This window comes from Oncorhynchus clarkii, chromosome 16 (genome assembly GCF_045791955.1).
Source record: "Oncorhynchus clarkii lewisi isolate Uvic-CL-2024 chromosome 16, UVic_Ocla_1.0, whole genome shotgun sequence".
Classification (NCBI taxonomy): Eukaryota; Metazoa; Chordata; class Actinopteri; order Salmoniformes; family Salmonidae; genus Oncorhynchus; species Oncorhynchus clarkii.
Genome location: NC_092162.1, coordinates 12,927,643 through 12,950,761, shown reverse-complemented (window position 1 = coordinate 12,950,761; position 23,119 = coordinate 12,927,643). Strand labels below are relative to the sequence as shown.

General features: G+C 42.4%; 1 protein-coding gene, 1 long non-coding RNA gene and 1 pseudogene across 4 annotated transcripts; 1 reads left to right on the top strand and 2 right to left on the bottom strand.

The window, feature by feature from the left end:
• Positions 1-417: 417 nt before the first annotated feature.
• On the top strand, positions 418-20,532 carry LOC139367983 (ankyrin repeat domain-containing protein 1-like). Of its 3 annotated transcripts, none has more exons than XM_071106437.1 (9): positions 418-512; positions 14,569-14,709; positions 14,987-15,115; positions 15,625-15,732; positions 15,849-15,947; positions 16,127-16,225; positions 16,620-16,718; positions 17,132-17,230; positions 17,472-20,532. In XM_071106437.1, the coding sequence occupies exons 1-9, from the start codon at positions 510-512 to the stop codon at positions 17,589-17,591; spliced, it is 897 nt and encodes a 298-aa protein (XP_070962538.1). In that variant the 5' UTR covers positions 418-509; the 3' UTR covers positions 17,592-20,532. The 3 variants fall into 3 exon arrangements, with proteins under 3 accessions (XP_070962538.1, XP_070962536.1, XP_070962537.1); XM_071106435.1 differs by lacking the exon at positions 418-512 and adding an exon at positions 11,654-11,677 and having other exon boundaries at positions 17,472-17,821; XM_071106436.1 differs by lacking the exon at positions 418-512 and adding an exon at positions 14,007-14,071 and having other exon boundaries at positions 17,472-17,821.
• LOC139367984 (ribonuclease P protein subunit p30-like) lies at positions 18,490-20,991 on the bottom strand (annotated as a pseudogene).
• A 1,274-nt stretch (positions 20,992-22,265) lies between these two features.
• On the bottom strand, positions 22,266-23,035 carry LOC139367985 (uncharacterized). The gene is made up of 3 exons (XR_011626907.1): positions 22,584-23,035; positions 22,439-22,493; positions 22,266-22,331 (listed from the first exon to the last, which is right to left on the bottom strand). It is a non-coding gene; the product is annotated as an uncharacterized lncRNA (long non-coding RNA).
• Between the last annotated feature and the right edge of the window lie 84 nt (positions 23,036-23,119).

Genomic DNA, 23,119 nt, shown 5'->3' with positions numbered 1-23,119 from the left:
TTACCCACTTTTCCACGTTGGAATGACGTGGTATGCCCAGTAGATTGCCTCACATTCCTGTCCATTGCACATTCAGCACGTCTAGCCTGCTTGTTTAGTTACCATGTCATGTAAGAGGACACACATAAACATCTCCATTCTGTTAGGGTATATTATGAAAGCTTCACATAGGAAGATAGTCCATGATCATTAGATAGTATGCAACACCACGTTGACCAAAGAGAGATCAACCACACTTGTGAGGCTTTGCATTTTTGCAAGGTAATTGGCTGGCTGCATTGACAATGTTCCTGTTTCCCATTGTTTTTTTTCCCACCAACCAAATACCAAATGGCCACCTGGAAAATGTCTCCCTCCCAGGATTCCTAACAATAATCTTCATTTTAACGAGTTATGTGTCCTTTTATCTAGGATCCGACATTTCTGTGATTAAGCTGCCTGCCCTCTGGGACACCCTGTCCCTGTTTGATGATGAGGAGGAAGAGTTTGAGGAGGCGAATGGTGTTTTTATGGTAAGAACATGTCAAACAGTAAATGACATAATATGCACATTTGTTATTTTCTTTAAATTACTGAGTGACAATTAGTTGTGGCTGGTCCTGTATTAATTTATATCACCAAACAATTTTCTATCTCATGTGACTATACCTCTGTTTTTGACACATCTATAACTGTCCACACTTACCCTATAACCCCATCCCCATGTGATGTATCAATATTTGACATGAGGCGAGTCTTTCCATCACATTTGACAGGCATCACCTGCTGCTTCTACAGTATTGCATGCATAACCCTCTATTTCACACACACACACACACACACACACACACACACACACACACACACACACACACACACACACACACACACACACACACACACAGGGTGTTCTGCATATTTCCTCTGTGTGTTGCTGTCTTTACACAGCGCAGCAGCAGTCTAGGGTCACATGATTCTCACCCACTCTCTTTGACACAATGCATGCCTTAAGTTACACACAAATCAAATCAAATTTGTCACATGCACCAAATACAACAGGTGTAGTAGACCTTACAGTGAAATGCTTACTTACAAGCCCTTAGCCCTTAACCAAAAATAGTGCAAATAGTCTGGGTAGCCATTTGATTAGATGTTCAGGAGCCTTATGGCTTGGAGGTAGAAGCTGTTTAGATGCCTCTTGGATCTAGACTTGGCGCTCCGGGTACCGCTTGCCGTGCGATAGCAGAGAGAACACTCTATGACTAGGGTGGCTGGAGTCGTTGACAATTTTGGGGCCTTCCTCTGACACCGCCTGGTATAGAGGTCCTGGATGGCAGGAAGCTTGGCCCCAGTGATGTACTGGGCAATACCCACTACTTTCTGTAGTGCCTTGCGGTCGGAGGCCGAGCAGTTGCCATACCAGGCAGTGATGCAACCCGTCAGGATGCTCTCGATGGTGCAGCTGTAGAACCTTTTGAGGATCTGAGGACCCATGACAAATCTTTTCAGTTTCCTGAGGGGGAATAGGTTTTGTCGTACCATCTTCACGACTGTCTTGGTGTGTTTAGACCATGATAGTTCGTTGGTGATATGGACACCAAGGAACTTGAAATTCTCGACCCGTTCCACTACAGCCCCGCTGATGTTAATGGGGGTCTGTTCGGCCCACCTTTTCCTGTAGTCCATGATCATCTCCTTTGTCTTGCTCACATTGAGGGAGAGGTTGTTGTCCTGGCACCACACTGCCAGTTCTCTGACCTCCTCCCTATTTGTCGGTGTTCAGGTCTACCACGGTTGTGTTGTCAGCAAACTTAATGATGGTGTTGGAGTCGTGCTTGGCCCCACAGTCGTGGGTGAACAGGGAGTACAGAAGGGAACTAAGTACACACCCCTGAGGGGCCCCAGTGTTGAGGATCAGCATGGCAGACATGTTGCTACCTACCCTCACCACCTGGTGGCGGCCCATCAGGAAGTCCAGGATCCAGTTTGCAGAGGGAGGTGTTTTGTCCCAGGGTCCTTAGCTTAGCTTCGTGAGCACTATGAGCTTCGTGAGCACTATGGTGTTGGACGCTACCGCCATGAGTGCTACGGGTCTGTAATCATTTAGGCAGGTTACCTTCGCTTCCTTGGGCACAGGGACTATGGTGGTCTGATTGAAACATGTAGGTATTACAGACTCAGTCAGGGAGAGATTGAAAATGTCAGTGAAGACACATGCCAGTTGGTCTGCACATGCTTTGAGTACACATCCTGGTAATCCATGTGTACTCAAATCCCTGCGGCTTTGTGAATGTTGACCTGTTTAAAGGTCTTGCTCACATCGGCTACTGAGAGCGTTATCACACAGTCCTTCAGAACAGCTGGTGCTCTCGTGTATGCTTCAGTGTTGCTTGCCTCGAAGCGAGTATAAAAGGCATTTAGCTCATCTGGTAGGCTCGCGTCACTGGGCAGCTCACGTCTGGGTATCCGTTTGTAGTCTGTAATAGTTATCAACCCTGCCACATCCGACGAGCTTCAGAGCCGGTGTAGTAGTATTCAATCTAAATCTTGTATTGATGCTTTGCTTGTTTGATGGTTCGTCCCAGGGCACAGTGGGATTTCTTATAGGCCGGATTAGTGTCCCGCTCCTTGAAAGCAGCAGCTCTAGCCTTTATCTCAATGCGGATGTACTTAAGCTCACTGTGGGGACGACGTCGTCAATGCACTTATTGATGAAGCCGATGACTGAGGTGGTATACTCCTCAATGCCATTGGATGAATCCCGGAACATGTTCCAGTCTGCTCGCAAACAGTCCTTTAGCGTAGCATCCGTGTCATCTGACCACTTCCGTATTGAACGAGTCACTGGTACTTCCTGCTTTAGTTTTTGCTTGTAAGCAGGAATCAGGAGGATATAATTATGGTCAGATTTGCTAAATGGAGGGCGGGGGAGAGCTTTGTATGCATCTCTGTGTTGAGTAAAGGTGGTCTAGAGTTTTTTCCCTCTGGTTGCACATGTGACATCCTGGTAAAAATTTGGTAAAAGTGATTTAAGTTTGCCTGCATTCATGTCCCCGACCACTAGGAGCACCGCTTCTGGGTCAGTATTTTCATGTTTTCTTATGGCCTTATAGAGTTGGTTGAGTGCAGTCTTAGTTCCAGAATCGGTAAGTGGTGGTAAATAGACGGCTACAAATAATATAGATGAGAACTCTCTGGGTAGATAGTGTGGTGTACAGCTTATCATATCGATGTCTAATATTACATCGCGCACCAGCTGTTATTGACAAAAAGACACACACCCCCACCCCTCGTCTTACCAGACGTAGATTCTCTGTTCTGCCTGTGCATTGAAAATCCCTCCAGCTCTATATTATCTGTGTCGTCGTTCAGCCACGACTCGGTGAAACATAAGATCAAATCAAATCAAATCAAATTTTATTTGTCACATACACATGGTTAGCAGATGTTAATGCGAGTGTAGCGAAATGCTTGTGCTTCTAGTTCCGACAATGCAGTAATAACAAGTAATCTAACTAACAATTCCAAAACTACTGTCTTGTACACAGTGTAAGGGGATAAAGAATATGTACATAAGGATATATGAATGAGTGATGGTACAGAGCAGCATAGGCAAGATACAGTAGATGGTATCGGGTACAGTATGTACAAATGAGATGAGTATGTAAACAAAGTGGCATAGTATAGTATAAAGTGGCTAGTGATACATGTATTACATAAGGATACCGTCGATGATATAGAGTACAGTATATACGTATGCGTATGAGATGAATAATGTAGGGTAAGTAACATGTATATAAGGTAGCATTGTTTAAAGTGGCTAGTGATATATTTACATCATTTCCCATCAATTCCCATTATTAAAGTGGCTGGAGTTGAGTCAGTGTCAGTGTGTTGGCAGCAGCCACTCAGTGTTAGTGGTGGCTGTTTAACAGTCTGATGGCCTTGAGATAGAAGCTGTTTTTCAGTCTCTCGGTCCCAGCTTTGATGCACCTGTACTGACCTCGCCTTCTGGATGATAGCGGGGTGAACAGGCAGTGGCTCGGGTGGTTGATGTCCTTGATGATCTTTATGGCCTTCCTGTGACATCGGGTGGTGTAGGTGTCCTGGAGGGCAGGTAGTTTGCCCCCGGTGATGCGTTGTGCAGACCTCACTACCCTCTGGAGAGCCTTACGGTTGAGGGCGGTGCAGTTGCCATACCAGGCGGTGATACAGCCCGCCAGGATGCTCTCGATTGTGCATCTGTAGAAGTTTGTGAGTGCTTTTGGTGACAAGCCGAATTTCTTCAGCCTCCTGAGGTTGAAGAGGCGCTGCTGCGCCTTCTTCACGATGCTGTCTGTGTGAGTGGACCAATTCAGTTTGTCTGTGATGTGTATGCCGAGGAACTTAAAACTTGCTACCCTCTCCACTACTGTTCCATCGATGTGGATAGGGGGGTGTTCCCTCTGCTGTTTCCTGAAGTCCACAATCATCTCCTTAGTTTTGTTGACGTTGAGTGTGAGGTTGTTTTCCAGACACCACACTCCGAGGGCCCTCACCTCCTCCCTGTAGGCCGTCTCATCGTTGTTGGTAATCAAGCCTACCACTGTTGTGTCGTCCGCAAACTTGATGATTGAGTTGGAGGCGTGCGTGGCCACGCAGTCGTGGGTGAACAGGGAGTACAGGAGAGGGCTCAGAACGCAACCTTGTGGGGCCCCAGTGTTGAGGATCAGCGGGGAGGAGATGTTGTTGCCTACCCTCACCACCTGGGGGCGGCCCGTCAGGAAGTCCAGTACCCAGTTGCACAGGGCGGGGTCGAGACCCAGGGTCTCGAGCTTGATGACGAGCTTGGAGGGTACTATGGTGTTGAATGCCGAGCTGTAGTCGATGAACAGCATTCTCACATAGGTATTCCTCTTGTCCAGATGGGTTAGGGCAGTGTGCAGTGTGGTTGAGATTGCATCGTCTGTGGACCTATTTGGGCGGTAAGCAAATTGGAGTGGGTCTAGGGTGTCAGGTAGGGTGGAGGTGATATGGTCCTTGACTAGTCTCTCAAAGCACTTCATGATGACGGATGTGAGTGCTACGGGGCGGTAGTCATTTAGCTCAGTTACCTTAGCTTTCTTGGGAACAGGAACAATGGTGGCCCTCTTGAAGCATGTGGGAACAGCAGACTGGTATAGGGATTGATTGAATATGTCCGTAAACACACCGGCCAGCTGGTCTGCGCATGCTCTGAGGGCGCGGCTGGGGATGCCATCTGGGCCTGCAGCCTTGCGAGGGTTAACACGTTTAAATGTCTTACTCACCTCGGCTGCAGTGAAGGAGAGACCGCATGTTTTCGTTGCAGGCCGTGTCAGTGGCACTGTATTGTCCTCAAAGCGGGCAAAAAAGTTATTTAGTCTGCCTGGGAGCAAGACATCCTGGTCCGTGACTGGGCTGGGTTTCTTCCTGTAGTCCGTGATTGACTGTAGACCCTGCCACATGCCTCTCGTGTCTGAGCCGTTGAATTGAGATTCTACTTTGTCTCTGTACTGGCGCTTAGCTTGTTTGATAGCCTTGCGGAGGGAATAGCTGCACTGTTTGTATTCGGTCATGTTACCAGACACCTTGCCCTGATTAAAAGCAGTGGTTCGCGCTTTCAGTTTCACACGAATGCTGCCATCAATCCACGGTTTCTGGTTAGGGAATGTTTTAATCGTTGCTATGGGAACGACATCTTCAACGCACGTTCTAATGAACTCGCACACCGAATCAGCGTATTCGTCAATGTTGTTATCTGACGCAATACGAAACATCTCCCAGTCCACGTGATGGAAGCAGTCTTGGAGTGTGGAGTCAGCTTGGTCGGACCAGCGTTGGACAGACCTCAGCGTGGGAGCCTCTTGTTTTAGTTTCTGTCTGTAGGCAGGGATCAACAAAATGGAGTCGTGGTCAGCTTTTCCGAAAGGGGGGCGGGGCAGGGCCTTATATGCGTCGCGGAAGTTAGAGTAACAATGGTCCAAGGTCTTTCCTCCCCTGGTTGCGCAATCGATATGCTGATAAAATTTGGGGAGTCTTGTTTTCAGATTAGCCTTGTTAAAATCCCCAGCTACAATGAATGCAGCCTCCGGATAAATTGTTTCCAGTTTGCAGAGAGTTAAATAAAGTTCGTTCAGAGCCATCGATGTGTCTGCTTGGGGGGGGATATATACGGCTGTGATTATAATCGAAGAGAATTCTCTTGGTAGATAATGCGGTCTACATTTGATTGTGAGGAATTCTAAATCAGGTGAACAGAAGATATTACAGTTCTTAATGTCCCTTTGGTAGGATAATCGTAATCGTAGGTCATCAGTTTTATTTTCCAATGATTGCATCTTAGCAAGTAGAATTGATGGCAATGGGAGTTTACTTGCTCACCTACGGATTCTCAAAGGCAGCCCGATCCGTGTCCTCTTTTACTCTGTATTTTCTTCACGCAAATGACGTGGATCTGGGCCTGTTCCCGGTGAGAGCAGTATATCTTTCTCGTCGGACTCTTAAAGGAAAAAGCTTCTTCCAGTGCGTGGTGAGTAATCCTAGTTCTGATGTCCATAAGTTATGTTCAGTCATAAGAGACGGTAGCAGCAACATTATGTACAAAATAAATAAATAAATAAGTTACAAACAACGCAAAAAAACACACAAAATAGCACATTTTGTTACGGACATGTAAAACGGTCATGTAAAAGGTCAGCAATCCTCTTCGGCGTCATCTTTTTTATTTTTATTTTTTTTCATTTTACCCCTTTTTCTCCCCAATTTCGTGATATCCAATTGTTGTAGTAGCTACTATCTTGTCTCATTGCTACAACTCCCGTACGGGCTCGGGAGAGACGAAGGCTGAATGTCATGCGTCCTCCGATACACAACCCAACCAGCCGTACTGCTTCTTAACACAGCGCGCATCCAACCCGGAAGCCAGCCGCACCAATGTGTCGGAGGCTACACCGTGCCGCTGGCAACCTTGGCTAGCGCGCACTGCGCCCGGCCCGCCACAGGAGTCGCTGGTGCGCAATGAGACAAGGAGATCCCTACCGACCAATCCCTCCCTAACCCGGACGATGCTAGGCCAATTGTGCGTCGCCCCACGGACCTCCTGGTCGCGGCCGGTTACGACAGAGCCTGGGCGCGAACCCAGGGACTCTGATGGCACAGCTGGCGCTGCAGTACAGCGCCCTTAACCACTTAACCCGGGAGGCCCTTCGGCGTCATCTTAAAAGGCAGGTTACCTTAGTGTTCTTGGGCACAGGGACTATGGTGGTCTGCTTGAAATATGTTGGTATTACAGACTCAGACAGGGAGAGGCTGAAAATGTCAGTGAAGACACTTTCCAGTTGGTCAGCGCATGCTTGGAGTACACATCCTGGTAATCTGTCTGGTCCTGCGGCCTTGTCAATGTCGACCTGTTTAAAGGTCTTACTCACATCGGCTGCGGAGAGCATGATCACACAGTCGTCCAGAACAGCTGATGCTCTCATGCATGTTTCAGTGTTACTTGCCTCGAAGCAAGCATATAAGTTATTTAGCTCGTGTAGTAGGCTTGTGTCACTGTGTATGGAGTAAAGGTGGTCTACCGTTTTTTTCCTTCTGGTTGCACATTTAACATGCTGGTAGAAATGAGGTCAAATTGATTTAAGTTTCCCTGCATTAAAGTCCCCGGCCACTAGGAGCGCCGCCTCTGAATGAGCGTTTTCCTGTTTGCTTATGTTGGTATACAGCTCATTGAGTGCCGTCTTAGTGCCAGCATCGGTCTGTGGTGGTATGTAGACAACTACAAAAAATACAGATGAAAACTCTCTAGGTAGATAGTGTGGTCTACAGTTTATCATGAGATACTCTACCTCAGGCGAGCAAAACTTTGAGACTTCCTTAGATATCGTGCACCAGCTGTTGTTTACAAATATACAGTGCCTTGCGAAAGTATTCGGCCCCCTTGAACTTTGCGACCTTTTGCCACATTTCAGGCTTCAAACATAAAGATATAAAACTGTATTTTTTTGTGAAGAATCAACAACAAGTGGGACACAATCATGAAGTGGAACAACATTTATTGGATATTTCAAACTTTTTTAACAAATCAAAAACTGAAAAATTGGGCGTGCAAAATTATTCAGCCCCCTTAAGTTAATACTCTGTAGCGCCACCTTTTGCTGCGATTACAGCTGTAAGTCGCTTGGGGTATGTCTCTATCAGTTTTGCACATCGAGAGACTGAAATTTTTTCCCATTCCTCCTTGCAAAACAGCTCGAGCTCAGTGAGGTTGGATGGAGAGCATTTGTGAACAGCAGTTTTCAGTTCTTTCCACAGATTCTCGATTGGATTCAGGTCTGGACTTTGACTTGGCCATTCTAACACCTGGATATGTTTATTTTTGAACCATTCCATTGTAGATTTTGCTTTATGTTTTGGATCATTGTCTTGTTGGAAGACAAATCTCCGTCCCAGTCTCAGGTCTTTTGCAGACTCCATCAGGTTTTCTTCCAGAATGGTCCTGTATTTGGCTCCATCCATCTTCCCATCAATTTTAACCATCTTCCCTGTCCCTGCTGAAGAAAAGCAGGCCGAAACCATGATGCTGCCACCACCATGTTTGACAGTGGGGATGGTGTGTTCAGCTGTGTTGCTTTTACGCCAAACATAACGTTTTGCATTGTTGCCAAAAAGTTCAATTTTGGTTTCATCTGACCAGAGCACCTTCTTCCACATGTTTGGTGTGTCTCCCAGGTGGCTTGTGGCAAACTTTAAACAACACTTTTTATGGATATCTTTAAGAAATGGCTTTCTTCTTGCCACTCTTCCATAGATTTGTGCAATATACGACTGATTGTTGTCCTATGGACAGAGTCTCCCACCTCAGCTGTAGATCTCTGCAGTTCATCCAGAGTGATCATGGGCCTCTTGGCTGCATCTCTGATCAGTCTTCTCCTTGTATGAGCTGAAAGTTTAGAGGGACGGCCAGGTCTTGGTAGATTTGCAGTGGTCTGATACTCCCTCCATTTCAATATTATCGCTTGCACAGTGCTCCTTGGGATGTTTAAAGCTTGGGAAATATTTTTGTATCCAAATCCGGCTTTAAACTTCTTCACAACAGTATCTCGGACCTGCCTGGTGTGTTCCTTGTTCTTCATGATGCTCTCTGCGCTTTTAACGGACCTCTGAGACTATCACAGTGCAGGTGCATTTATACGGAGACTTGATTACACACAGGTGGATTGTATTTATCATCATTAGTCATTTAGGTCAACATTGGATCATTCAGAGATCCTCACTGAACTTCTGGAGAGAGTTTGCTGCACTGAAAGTAAAGGGGCTGAATAATTTTGCACGCCCAATTTTTCAGTTTTTGATTTGTTAAAAAAGTTTGAAATATCCAATAAATGTCGTTCCACTTCATGATTGTGTCCCACTTGTTGTTGATTCTTCACAAAAAAATACAGTTTTATATCTTTATGTTTGAAGCCTGAAATGTGGCAAAAGGTCGCAAAGTTCAAGGGGGCCGAATACTTTCGCAAGGCACTGTACATAGACCGTCACCCATTGTCGTACCAAAGGCTGCTGTTCTATCCTGCAGATACAGTGTATAACCCACCAGCTGAATGTTATTCATGTCGTCGTTCAGCCACGACTTGGTGAAACATAAGATATTATAGTTTTTAATGTCCCATTGGTGGGATATACGTGCTTTTAGTTTGTCCAATTTATTATCCAGCGATTGTACGTTGGCCAATAGGACCGATGGCAAAGGCAGATTAGCCACTTGTCGGTGGATCCTCAGCAAGGCACCCCAATCTCCTTCCGCGATACCTCTTCCGTCTCTTTCTCCTGCAAATGACCGGGATGAGGGCCTGTTTGGGTGTCTGGAGTACATCCCTTTCATTAAATTATTTGTCGAATTTAAGGTGAGTAATCGCTGTTCTGATGTCCAAAAGCTCTTTTCGGTCATACGAGACGGTAGCAGCAACATTATGTACAAAGCCAATTACAAACAATTCGAAAAAACAAACAAAATAGCATGGTTGGTTAAGAGCCAATAAAATGGCAGCCATCCTCTCCGGCGCCATTAAAACAACATGCATTTCTTAAGTTACACACAACATACAACACAACTCCATGGCATCATCAAACCACATTCACATGTCCAGACTCCAGAGTAATTTAAAATGTGTGCTGTGCCTCAGATCAAACACAACTGAATCTCAGTGCTTTCCTCAATCATTGTTTGAATTCTAAGATGTGCAATCAATCCTACTTATTCAACCGTCCCTGAAATTTGATGAAGATAGCACGGAACAAACTCTGTTTTATGTCAAGGTGGGTGGTGGGTGATCTGACACACCTGGCCCTCTCTAAAGGCACAGAGCAGATGGTATAACCAGTTAAAGGGTCAAGGAATGAGAGGTATTGATATGCAAAGAGACTGGCCCTTCAGCTGTGTTGCATTACAGATTTAGTTTTACAAGAATCCACATGACACTCTGAGGGGAGGAAAGATGGTCAAGGAGGCAGAACTTCACCCCTGATCCCTGTGCTGGTGGTCTTTTTATGTCTGCCATATTATTTATAGTTTTATTGTCCTATTCAACATTCCCTATCCAAAAAGTATGCCAACCATGCCAGAGATAGGATTGCCACTTCAGTTAGAGTTTAAAGAACATTACCTCATGATAAAGTAATATTTATTGGACAATGTCTGACTTTTCATGTCTGAAAACCTACTTCTGGACTAAAACCTTTTTCAATGGAGATTTTATATTTAAAGTGCTTTTTAGTCCATGTCGAGTAGACTTCATCTGAGTCTGGGGAACCAGCCCTGTCATTCTAAATCCCATTACCACTATGCTGTACGTGTTTAAACTGGAAAACAGAGCACAGTCTTTATTGATTTAAAAACAACCAAACCTTTAAAATAATTCATTAAATAATTCATAAAATTGCTAACTTTTTAAAAACTTTTTTACTACTTTACTCTGTTTGCTGCAGTCTCCGAGCAAGAGACCTAACAAACTATCCTGCATAAATAGGTTTAATATTTATTATTTTTTTTTTTTTAGCTTTCGGGTCAAGGGTTTTGTTTCTGTTCTGCTTGCTTGTTATTCCACTCATGCCGTGGCTCATGACTTACAACACTTTTACAACTTGACAACATGAAAATATCTTGTTCACTTGTATGTTGTTCTGAAACTGTATCTCAGTCCTTATGTACGTCGATGTCCTGTCACCCATTTATGTTGATAGCTCACTCTTGCCTGGTTTACATCTTCAACTACCATCAGATAAACATTTTCAAGGAGTGACTTTTTCCTGTAACAAAAGAAAGTATGACACTGTTTTAAAAAAAATTAAGAAAATAAACAAAAACACTTAGTGGAGATTAAAGATGAGAAATGCAAAAAAAAACATATCTTGCCAAATGAGGATGGAGGTAAGCTGGAGTGACGTATCTCCCGGTTGTTCCAACGTTAGGGGTAAGTGATGAGGGTGGGATGTGATTGGCTGGATGTAGCAGACAGGCTGTAAAGCAATGTTTTCAAGAGGGCCAACCTCCCCACAGGAGTAAGATTTTGATCTGACGGCACAAGAGATCATATCCCCCTCACCTGTCAATACAGGGCTGAACTGAGAAACTATACTTGCAGGTAGAGGGAGACCCTTGCAGGGACAACTTGAGGCCATGGATCCTGCCACTGCAGAAAATGTAAATATACGGTATTCATATAATCAAACAACTTAATCAAACAACTTAAACTTTGACAATAATGATGTGCAATGTTGGTTGATGATACAATGACAAAATGTTGCTTTATAGCCTGTCAAATCAACCAGCATTGCTGTAAAGGTTCTCAACAGTAGCTGTGAGGGGTTTGGTACAAACATGGATTATAATATCTACTGTAATCAAATATGTATACTGATTATATCCATGGCACTACTTGAATGTTGATCTTTAAGCTTTTGGATGTTTTTATATTTGGCTTTCAGTGTTTGTGGGTCTTATGTTTTTCTTTCTAGCCTGGTCAAATTGAATGGTGAACTCCGAGAACAGGCTGGTTTCACCAGGCTAGTTTTATTTTCATCTGCACTTGTTTAATTATACTACAAATACTGCGCAAATATTTGTGAAGTTATTATTATAATAGTAATCACATTGGTTTGTGTTACATATTTAAAGTTTTCATTGTGATGTATGGTAGGATTAATGATCACTTGATCAGAGAGCAATTGAGGTGCAACCATGTCCACCCACTGCCCTGTAAACACATGTGCAGTTCATGGTATTACATCAACAGGGTAGACTATTCAAGTTCCAATCGATGTGAATCAATCAGGCACTTAGATACAAAACAAGAACAGGTGGAGATTCTAAAATGTTCCCAATCATGGAATCTCACTTCAGTGAAAAGTTAAATAACTATTAGGCCTACTGCACAACGTTTTAAGAAAGAAAACTGAGAGTATCTTTGGGAGCAGGTATCGCAACTATTTTTTTTAAAAAGAGGATAAAGTGCTGTTTGTCCTTTAGAATGAATATGATCTTTAAGAGGCATGCTAGCACCTGGTATGGTCTTTCCAGACATCGTCAAAGTCCTAATAAAGTAGTCTCTTCTATGTCAGGGCAAGAGACACATTTTAAATGTAGATGTAATGGTTACATCTTAATGTTCTGTGTCACTGAGACATATTCTTAGTATAATTAAGACATGCCTGAATACTGCGCCACCCACATTGCTAAAGATAACATTTATGGTGCTATTTGTCAATTGGACATGGGAATAAGGTAATTGTGACAGGCTGGATTAGTCCGGTGTAACCATTAAAAATTAGCTATGTTTCACTTGTTCATTTTGAGCTCTACAGATTAGTGTGTGCTTGTAAAAATACGACAGCTGTTAAACACCTAGCCCATCCATGTGACTCAGTAGAAAGATGTACAAATGACCTCGACTAACCTGTACCCCCTTCACATTGACTCGGTACCGGTACCCCCTGTATATAGCTTCGTTATTGTTATTTTATTGTGTTACTTATATATTTTTATTACTTTAGTTTATTTAGTAAGTATTTTCTTAACTCTATTTTCTTAAATCTGCGATGTTGGTTAAGGGCTTGTAAGTAAGCATTTCACGGTAAGGATGTATCCGGAGCATGTGACAAATAAAATTTGATTTATCACCGGCTCCAATAAAAATAGTTTAAGGGCAGGAGGCTGCTGAGGGGAGGACTCATAATAATGGCCGGAACTGAGCAAATGGAATGGAATCAACCACATGGAAATCATCTATTTGATACCATTCCATCTATTCCACTCCAGTCATTACCACAAGCCCATTGTCCCCAATTAAGGTGCCATCAACCTCCTGTGAGTTTCAGGTAGTAATAATTGTATTGACCAGTGTAAGTAATGCAATGGTACAGAAATCCAATACGATAAAAACGACACAGAAAATGCAGTCCGTCCGTCCGTCAGTCAGTAGACCCACTGAGAAACAAACAACTACTCATATCAGTCTGTACATAATAAGTCACGGGGTAGTAGAACACAAAACACAAGTCATTGATTTGTATAAATAGATGTTTGGATGCTGTAACCCTACTAAGTCATCTCTTCCTGTCCTGTCTGTGTCGTAGCTGAGGGTTGTAGTTACAGTATGTTCTATGTGGCAGAGGCTACTGGGCCCGGGGCCAGCTGTTGGTGGGAACTACTGTTTGAGGGGGGAGTGGAAGGCCATTACATGACTGGAGCCTTTGGTCACCGTGCATGGCGGCATGTAGTCATAGAGTTGGTTCCGCAATTCAGGTTTCACTTCCATTCCTGGTACTGACTGATAGAGGCGATGGCAGCCAAAGGCATCCGACTCAGTCCCATGGCTTTCTCAGCTCACCTCTTCCTTCTCCCAAACGTGCCAGCCGGGCCGTGACAGGAAACCTTGCCCTGTGGCGGAGCCAGGCGAGAATCCCGGGTTAGAACATGATCTCATTGCTTGCCAGCTTCAAATACATATAAGACGTTGAACTGAGGCCTGCAACCGTAGAACACAGACAGTTGACACTGACCATTGACTGGGGATTTGAGCTGATGGGTATTCAAAGAGTGGGTCTTTATGTCTTTTTCAAATCAAATCAAATTTTATTCGTCACATACACATATTTAGCAGATGTTATTGCGGGTGTAGCGAAATGCTTGTGTTCCTAGCTCCGACAGTGGAGTGGTATGTAACAATTTCTCTGGCAATTTTTCGAAAGCTATCTGCTTTCGTTCCACTAGATTTTTATTGTGATCCACAGAATGACCACAGTAGCAAAGAATTTAGGGTTAGAGTCTGCAATTAGGATTTTGGATGTTGGACTGTGTTCATGATGCTGAGCTGCAACCTCAACAACTCTGAGATGAATATTAACTCCTACAGTAACAGTTTGAGAACGATAATCACATGAAGACCGAAATTCTCTGTGAAAAGCCTTCTTACACCTGCTGTTGGGTGTATTCTACTCACTCCCTCTATCACAGATGCCAATGGGCATGGGGTCACAGGACACAGGATTGTCTCAGTTGCTCACATATTCCTAATACAGTGTTTTGTATTCAAGGTTACCGCCAAAAAATGCGAGCCTGGAGAAGCGGACTATTCAGAGGGAGAATACGAGATATCAGTTAACCAGGAGAAACAAGATGACCTGCGATCTCACAAGGACAGCCTGGCTAACACGGATGTCCCCTTGAATTTAAATGTAAGTCGAATACTATCGTAGCATCCTTAGTGCAATGCCAGCGATCTTGTTAAGAGGTTCAGCCCTAATGAGGTATGTTTATGTGTTGAATTGACAGACATAAGGTTGCGGTTTGAATCTTGGTTGGGAAACCCTGTGAATTTGCTGCAGTAGTTTTGGCACAAAAAGAGTAATCATAAAGATCATGGTACCAAGTATTAAATCCCCAGTTGCGAAGCAACTTTATAGGAGGGAAAGATGTATAGCATCTCTCTACTTGAAATGTTTGATTCTGCAGGTAGACAAATCTGGACATCTGAGGTTAGAGACAATTGATGACCTCCAGAATATTCTGCAACTGAGGAAGTCAAGAAAGAGAGCGAGAAGAGTACAAGTTCGCAAGCCACCACCCCCACCTGAGACTGTGGTAAGACAGGCCTAGTAGTTGAGTAGGATGACTTTAACCATTTGCACATTGTTACAACATTGTATATATACATTACATTTGTAATGTCTTTATTCTTTCTGAACTTCTGTCAGTGTAATGTTTGCTGTTAATTTTTGTTTATTTCACTTTTGTATATTATCTACTTCACGCCAATAAAGCCCCTTGAATTGAATTGATAAAGAATCGAATTTGAGATTTAAGAATAGAGGCAATTAATAAGATTTGACCCAGCATAAGAAGACTGATAACTACTAAGTAACTGCTACGTTCAGGGGTGGACAGGGACCAGAAATTGGCCCTGGCATTTATAACACACTGGACAATTTTTTCCTTGAGGCACCCATTATTAGTGAAATTATTATTATTTTGCGTAAACCCCCCCCAACAAGTCAGACAGGCCCACTGGGCTAAAAATGGACTAGCCCATCTGGCATTTCTGACAGTCCGCCCCTGGCTACATTCAGCTGAATCACCATCTCTCTTTGCAGCCTTATTATGTGAATGAGGAAGATTTCTTCAAGGCCTGCGAGGAGAACAAACTGCCATTGATCGAAAGGTATCTGGAAAAATCGGGAGATATCAACGCTTGTGACAATGTGAGTGTTTAGACAACACCGACCAAGCTGAAGTTTGCCAATGCATGTCAGCTCAGCTGTGTCATCGTGTGTAATGTAGGTTGTAATGCAATGTCCTCCTTCCTATGCCTTTACAGTTCAGACGCACAGGCCTGCACAGAGCTTGCACACAGGGACACGTGGATGTTGTGAAGAGGCTACTGGAGGCTGGAGCTTCAATTGAGTACAAAGACAAGGTACTTTAATGGAAAAGCTCAAAAATAACTGCAGGTCCACGGGAGGCAAGCTCTTGGCAATATATTGCAGTCTTTGATCCTTTACTGTAAAATCAGTTGGTGTTGATGAGAGAAAGGAACAGAGAAAAACAAGGTGGATTTTTGTATAATGTATAATCCCATTGGTTGCCTTCATTTAGCTGGATGCTACTGCTGTCCACTCTGCCTGCCGAGGAGGAAGCACGTCTGTGTTAGAACTGCTGCTCAACAAAGACGGCAGCTTCTCTGCCAGGGATAAGGTAAGACTACAGAACACAACGCTAACATGCCACTGTGGGTCAGAACACACACAAATATGACTAAATGCATCAGGGCCAATGTAATCTCTCATGACAAACCTGGAACTGAGATTAGGTTCAATGTGATTTATCCTTACAGATCTTAATTTGAGCCAGTTTGTTACAGCTGGGAAATAATGTGGATTATAATTCATTTACATTTTTTGTAGGGGTTGATACATTTTCCGGAAGAGAGAATGAAGTTTGTCAAAGTGGAAAATACAAACTTCAGAAGCCTCTAAACCTTAAACACACTACAAGTTTGACATTTCCAAGATTGCAGGAAAGTTATCCTGCAACAGGGTGATCAAATGAAGATCTTACATCTGTAAATGTTTCTTTGTTCATTCATTAGCTCCGCAGCACTCCCCTTCATGTTGCAGTGAGAACCGGTCACTATGAATGTGCTGAACAACTAGTCCACTGTGGAGCTGACGTCAATGCCAAAGACAGGGTGAGTTATTCTCATTCAGTGTGGGAATTAATTTGCTCCGATATATATACCTTAGAATCTAATCAGAATTTTAAACTGGGTGGTTCAAGCCATGAATGCTGATTGGCTGACAGCCATGGTATAGCTGACCGACCGTATACCATGGGTATGACACAAAAATGTGTACTGTTCTAATTACATTGGTAACAAGTTTATAATAGCAATAAGGCACCTTCGGGGTTTGTGGTATATTGCCAATATACCACGGGTAAGGGCTGTATCCAGGCACTCTGTGTTGTACATAAGAACATCCCTTAGCTGTGGTATATCGGTAATATACCACACCTCCCCGGGCCTTATTGCTTAACTAAGTATGAAACACCAATGTAATGGGTCTTTAACTATGGTTTTGTTTATTTATTTATTTTACACAGGAAGGAGACACTCCCATGCACGATGCAGTGAGACTGAACAGATTCAAAATCATCCAACTACTCCTGCTTCATGGAGCCAATCCAAAACTCAAGAATTGTGTAAGTATTTTACTAACTTACATGCATCATGTAGTCAGAGAATCATACTAGTGATAGCAAAAGGTGACAGGATTTATCCATGAACACGGTGCCATCTTGTGGTGATGAGTAAGATTTTATCTGAGATCAGAAGAAATACACCCAATATTTAATCACAAGAAAACATCAGTCAAAGGTTATTGCTGTAACATACCACTAACTACTATTGAGATAAATGCATCTTTGTTTTTCTCCAACACAGGTGGGAAAGTCAGCATTGGATAGCACTCTGGAGTGGCAGAGTGGGGCTAAATCGATTCTCAGCAACTTCAAGGATGATGCAAAAACTCCTGTCAAGTCAAGTAAAGTCCTGTTCAATTAAATTGCATTTTATACAGGTCGGAACTCACTCAGAATGAGTAGATAACAGCGAAAGATAGCCCAGTTCCTTTGTGCAGAGTAGTTGTCAAAGTGATTATTTATCTGTTGATTAAAGACATACAGCCTCCAAGGTTTCATCATAGATGAAGAGGCGAAGGGAGAGGATGTACTCAGCCCAAAATCTGTCCACGGGAGATAAGCCCGTCACACGACTGTCTTGTCAATAGATAATCTTTGGTGTAATTTACGCTAGGCTGACTTCAAGGACCGGAGTCAATTTTTGTGAACTAGCAGAGGTTTGGTCTGGAACTTTGAGCTAACTGCATTTGCTCCCAGGGATGTTTGTTTCTTTATAGGCAGCTTATTGGAAGTCTGAAATGCTAAAGGTTGACAAATGAACTATGAGGGGGGAAAGAGAAAGTGCAACATTTGGAAAATGTGACTTGCCTTATGACATCAGCATGACTATAGTATACAGTCACATTTTTAGAAAGAAATGACTGAATTAATACATTCTTAATTTCTCTTTAATATAAAAAGATAGTCACAAAACAATACTGTTCCGCAGAAAGCAAGCCTGTGGCTTCAACCTGGTTTTGTGGTAGTCAGTGAGAATACAGGATTTGAAAATGCTTGTGTAGTATTAATACACTTCCTGAAGTAACTGCAATGTTTCCACTACATGTTTATCTGTAAATGTATTAAATAGACAGCATTGCCTTTGCTATCTGAATTTGATTCCTTTGTCTAAAAGGAACAAGCATCATCATAGTTGCTAATCCATGACAAACTATATAACCACTGACCATTAGAAAACAGTCACATTAACACAAAGATATTCATAAAAGGGCATTTACATAAACACATTCTCTATTCATCCGAAAGTATTTTACTTTCTACTATGCAGTCTCAATCTTAGCCCTCTGAGGCTGGAACATCCTCCTGTCTCTCAATGGCTGCTCTTTCTTCATAGTGTGTACAATACCCAAGGCAGTCTTTCTTGTTTCTGGAATGACAACACAGTACATTAATTGGTTCCCTTGTGCCACAAATTCTGCTTTGAGACTGATCAACATGTAGTAAATATAGTTTAATGACTGTGTTATTTGATAAATTACAAAAACATAACATTCCATAGATGGTTAAACGGGACAGTGAGTAGCCCAAGTGAAGATAACATTTGTGATTTGACACAACGTATTCAATTGATTGACCAATAAACAGCAGCCTATTCACCTCCATGTAAGTGGACAGCGCGACAGTTGGAGGAGATTGCAGATTTGCCAGGCCAAAAAGTAGGCCTCTGGACCTCATTCAGGACAACAGCACGGACACAGGTTGGCCTCATCACACCTGCATAAGTCTGCACTCTATTCTAGTAGCCTACATCAAGTACTGTAGAAGGTAATGTAAGGATACAAGTTGCCAATGTCGTAGGGTCCCCTCAACTCAAGGGACTGAACAAGGAGGAGGGACACAAGACACATTTACATTAGTAAAGTTCATTTCAGGATGATGTTAACGTGCTCAAGGTTCATATGATAGTCTTACCCTCTTAGATGACAATCTCATTTCGATCGTACCTTTTCTGCCCCGCTCGTCACAGTTACATTCTAATTGAAAGAAAACATTGCGGTTACACGCACCGTTTGAAAATGGCAGGTGGATTAACAGGTGAACAATGAACCGCGATGGGGTGTATTTGTTTACCTTTCCTTTGCACATCTCCACGAGACTGATGGAATTTGCGATGGTGTATCTTCTCATGGTGGAGTCTCGGATTGCAGGTGCGTAACTTATTTCAAAGAACACACCTCTTTCAACAAGAATAAGTTACATCACTTTTACTATATAAAAAAAAAGGTATCCACTCCAACCAAAAGAAATAAGACGCAAGTGAGTCACCAAATAAGTTGTTAATTCAAATACTGACAAGTGCCTTGAAAAACTATTCAGACCCCTTGGATACACAAAATACTCTAATGTCAAAGTGGAAGAAAAATTATATTTAGTATATGATATAACTAAAATATAGTTGTTGCATAAGTATTCAGCTCCTCTGAGTCCATACATGTTAGAAACACTTTTGGCATCGATTACAGCTGTGTCTTCTTGGGTAAGTCTATAAGAACTTTTCACACCTGGACTGTGCAATATTTGTCCATAATTATTTTCATAATTCTTCAAGCTCTGTCAAGATGTTAGGGATCATGGCTACACAGCCATTTTAAATGTCTCGCCATAGATTTTCAAGCAGATAAGTCAAAACTGTAACTTGGGCAGTCAGGAACATTATTTGGCCTTGTGTTGTAGGTTATAGTTCTGCTGAAAGGTGAATTCAACTCTCAGTCTCTGGTGTAAAGTAGACTGAACCAGGTTTTCCTCTAGGATTTTGCTTGTCCTTAACACCACCCTGTTTCTTTTTATCCTATAAAAACTCCCCAATAGTTGCCAATGTCATGCATACCCATACCATGATGCAGCCACCACCATGCTTGAAAATGAGGCAGTTACTCAGTGATGTGTTGGATTTTCCCCAAACATAAGGCCTTGCATTCAGGCCAAAAAGTGTAATCCTTTGCAATATAACCTTAGTGCCCTTCTTCATGAGGCTTTTGAAAAGCTTCCTGGTCTTTGTAGTTGAATCTGTGATTGAAATGCAATACTTGACTGAGGGATATTACAAATGTATTTATGGGGGACAGAGGAAGGGTTAGTCATTCAAAAATCATGTCAACCCCTATTATTTCGCACATAGTCCATGTAACTTAATGTGATTTTTTTAAGCCACATTTTTATTCCTGAACTAATTTAGGCTAGCCAAAACAAAGGTGATGAATACTGATGCAATGACTATATTGTAGTTATGAATTTATCTAAAAAAAAAATTAACAAAATAATTCCACTGACAGTACTTTGTGTGTAGATTGTTGACAAAAAAACCCCATCAATTTTAATCCCACTGTAAAAATAAAATGTGAAGAAAACCAAATGGTGTGAATACTTTTGCAAGGCACTGTATACATACTTACCCCATTTACTGGAGAAGGGTTGTTTTTCTGTCACTGCTACACAGATGATGTCAACATCGAATGTCATGCAAGCCGCCTATTGAAACAAGTAGAACACCAAAATGAGCAGAAGGTTATCCTAACATACATTGTCAGTAGTGGATAATGATGCTGAAAAATGTACTTACACGAAACAACTTCTCTGTTTTAGGATAGACAGCCACTAAGTCATAGGCTTTTGTACTCTGCAGTTGGTCTCTGGGAAGGGACAGATGTTATTTGAAAAATCATGCAATATGAATATAGCAAATGTTTAAACTTCTACTGCACACAGAGTATCCAAAACCTTAGGAACACTTGCTCATTCCATGACAGACTGACCAGCTGAAAGACATGATCCCTTATTGATGTCACCTGTTAAATTCACTTAAAATTGGTGTAGATGGAAGGAAACAGGTCAAAAAATGATTTTTAAGCCTTGAGACATGGGTTGTATGTGTGCCATTCAGAGGGTGTATGGGCAAGAAAAGATATGTGCCTTTGAATGGGGTATGGTAGTAACGTAAACTCACTCACTTTTGTACATCGCCTTGGTCCATACAATTGACCTTATTTTAGCGCCCCAAAAACATAATACTTCCAGATCAATTGTAATGTTAATACCATAGTAAAGCACAATTTCTCCCCTTTCCAACAAAATAAATGACATGACCTTCACGCTGCCCGTTTCTGCATAATTCAAGAAGGCAATGAGCCCCATCGGGTCTTTTTAAAAATGGCGGGTGGGGAAGCGAAACTAATGCGTGATAGTGAGAAGGAGATCACCTGTGGGAAAACGGCCTTTTGTCACTCGATCTGTCCAATTTATCACCTTATCGCCTCTAAAATGTAAATAAAACACTATAAAGAGTTAATATAATGGGTCATTACATACCTATTTGAATGTTTGTGTCGAATTTGAAATCGGGTTTTTAGGGCGTTGCTAAAGTGATCTTCAGAAGTAAACATTGTCTTTTGAGAGTAATGATCGCTTACAGGGACGACGCAAAAAATGACTAGGTATCCCCCTTACCCTGTCCCTTTCTTGTTTTTAAACGATGAAAGAAGTGCTACACCTGGTGGAGAGATTGTAAGACAGAAATAGTTGCTTTACACGTGCTGTACGTTACGACATGACACGTCACGTTGTAACGGAGGGTCAGTTCTCAACTTTTCTCCAATACTATAGAGCCATTACCATGTCGATCAACGCCTGAATAGAAACGTAGTTCACACCCCAGATTTTGAAGTCAACAGTCGCTACAGTCCCATTAGTTTTCTTTGCAGCTTCTTTTGAATGTCGTGGTTGCACACATTTATACGGAACGGGGTGAGTTTACGTTAGGTGTCAGACACACCGGTTTGAGTGTCACGAATTGAAATGATTCTGGGTTTCACACAACAGTTTCCCGTGTGTATCAAGAATGGTTCACCACCCAAATCCAGCCAATTTGACAACTGTGGGAAGCATTGGAGTCAACATTGGCCAGCATTCCTGTGGAACGCTTGACACCTTGTGTAAGAGTCCATGCTCTGACTAATTGAGGCTGCTCTATGGGCAAAAGAGGTCAACTCAATATTACAAAAGGTGTTCCTAATGGTTTTGTACAGTGTATATTGGACTCAAAGTGTGATGGGTCTGAGGCCACAACTGTCAGTCGGTTTAAAACCTTGATTGTTCTGGATTTACCCTGTGCAAAAAACAATATATTTAGTTATTATCCCACTGCATGGAGAAATGTGATAGCTATCATCGTGAAAAAGTATTACCTTATACATCAACATTACTCCACATTACCTGCACTACGGGAAATGTATCATACAGCTCAGACACATTTTGGTTGGCCAATTCCCTGTAAACATAAGCAAACAAATGTTATTAACAAAGGGGAGGACAGCTCTCTTGACTTGGCGAGTTATAAAACAGGGAACACCGAGCCTACCTGTTTCTTTTGTTGCAAATTAACCACATAATTGATGGCAACTGTGCAGTATCCAACTAAAACATGAAAACGTTCCAGTACTTGATTAGCAAATCAATCAAGACATCTTTCAGCTAGTTCTGGTCCATCGTACGACGACATATTGAGGGTTGCCTCAAGCGATGAACTAGCGCGTAGACGTTAGCAAAGACGAATCTGAAGTTAGTGTTAGCTTAAGTTTTGCAAATGAGAACAAGATAAAAACATAGCTAGTTACGGTGAGCTGCTAGCTAACATAACGTTATCCAGGCAGCCATGGTCTGCTTTATGCATAAAGGTTTGTGCTAGTTAAACAGTTATGCAAATGGTTCAAACATAGTTACTGTGCTGCTGTTGCAATAACATTCTGAAGTCGTTTTTTATCGGTTGTGTAGCTAATATTCGAATCCATAAACACAGCCATGTTTCCATGTGTATAATTTTAAACTTGCATGTCGACAGTGAGTTAATTGAAATGCTTTATGGGATATGTCGTTTTTTATATTTCCGCATCCGGT

Bases quoted from the DNA above. Each gene is read 5' to 3' on its own strand.
- LOC139367983 (XM_071106435.1), top strand. From the start codon at position 11,654: ATGGATCCTGCCACTGCAGAAAAT. The intron at 14,710-14,986 runs GTAAGTCGAATA...TTGATTCTGCAG, and splicing joins ATGTCCCCTTGAATTTAAAT to GTAGACAAATCTGGACATCT. The intron at 15,116-15,624 runs GTAAGACAGGCC...CTCTCTTTGCAG, and splicing joins CACCCCCACCTGAGACTGTG to CCTTATTATGTGAATGAGGA.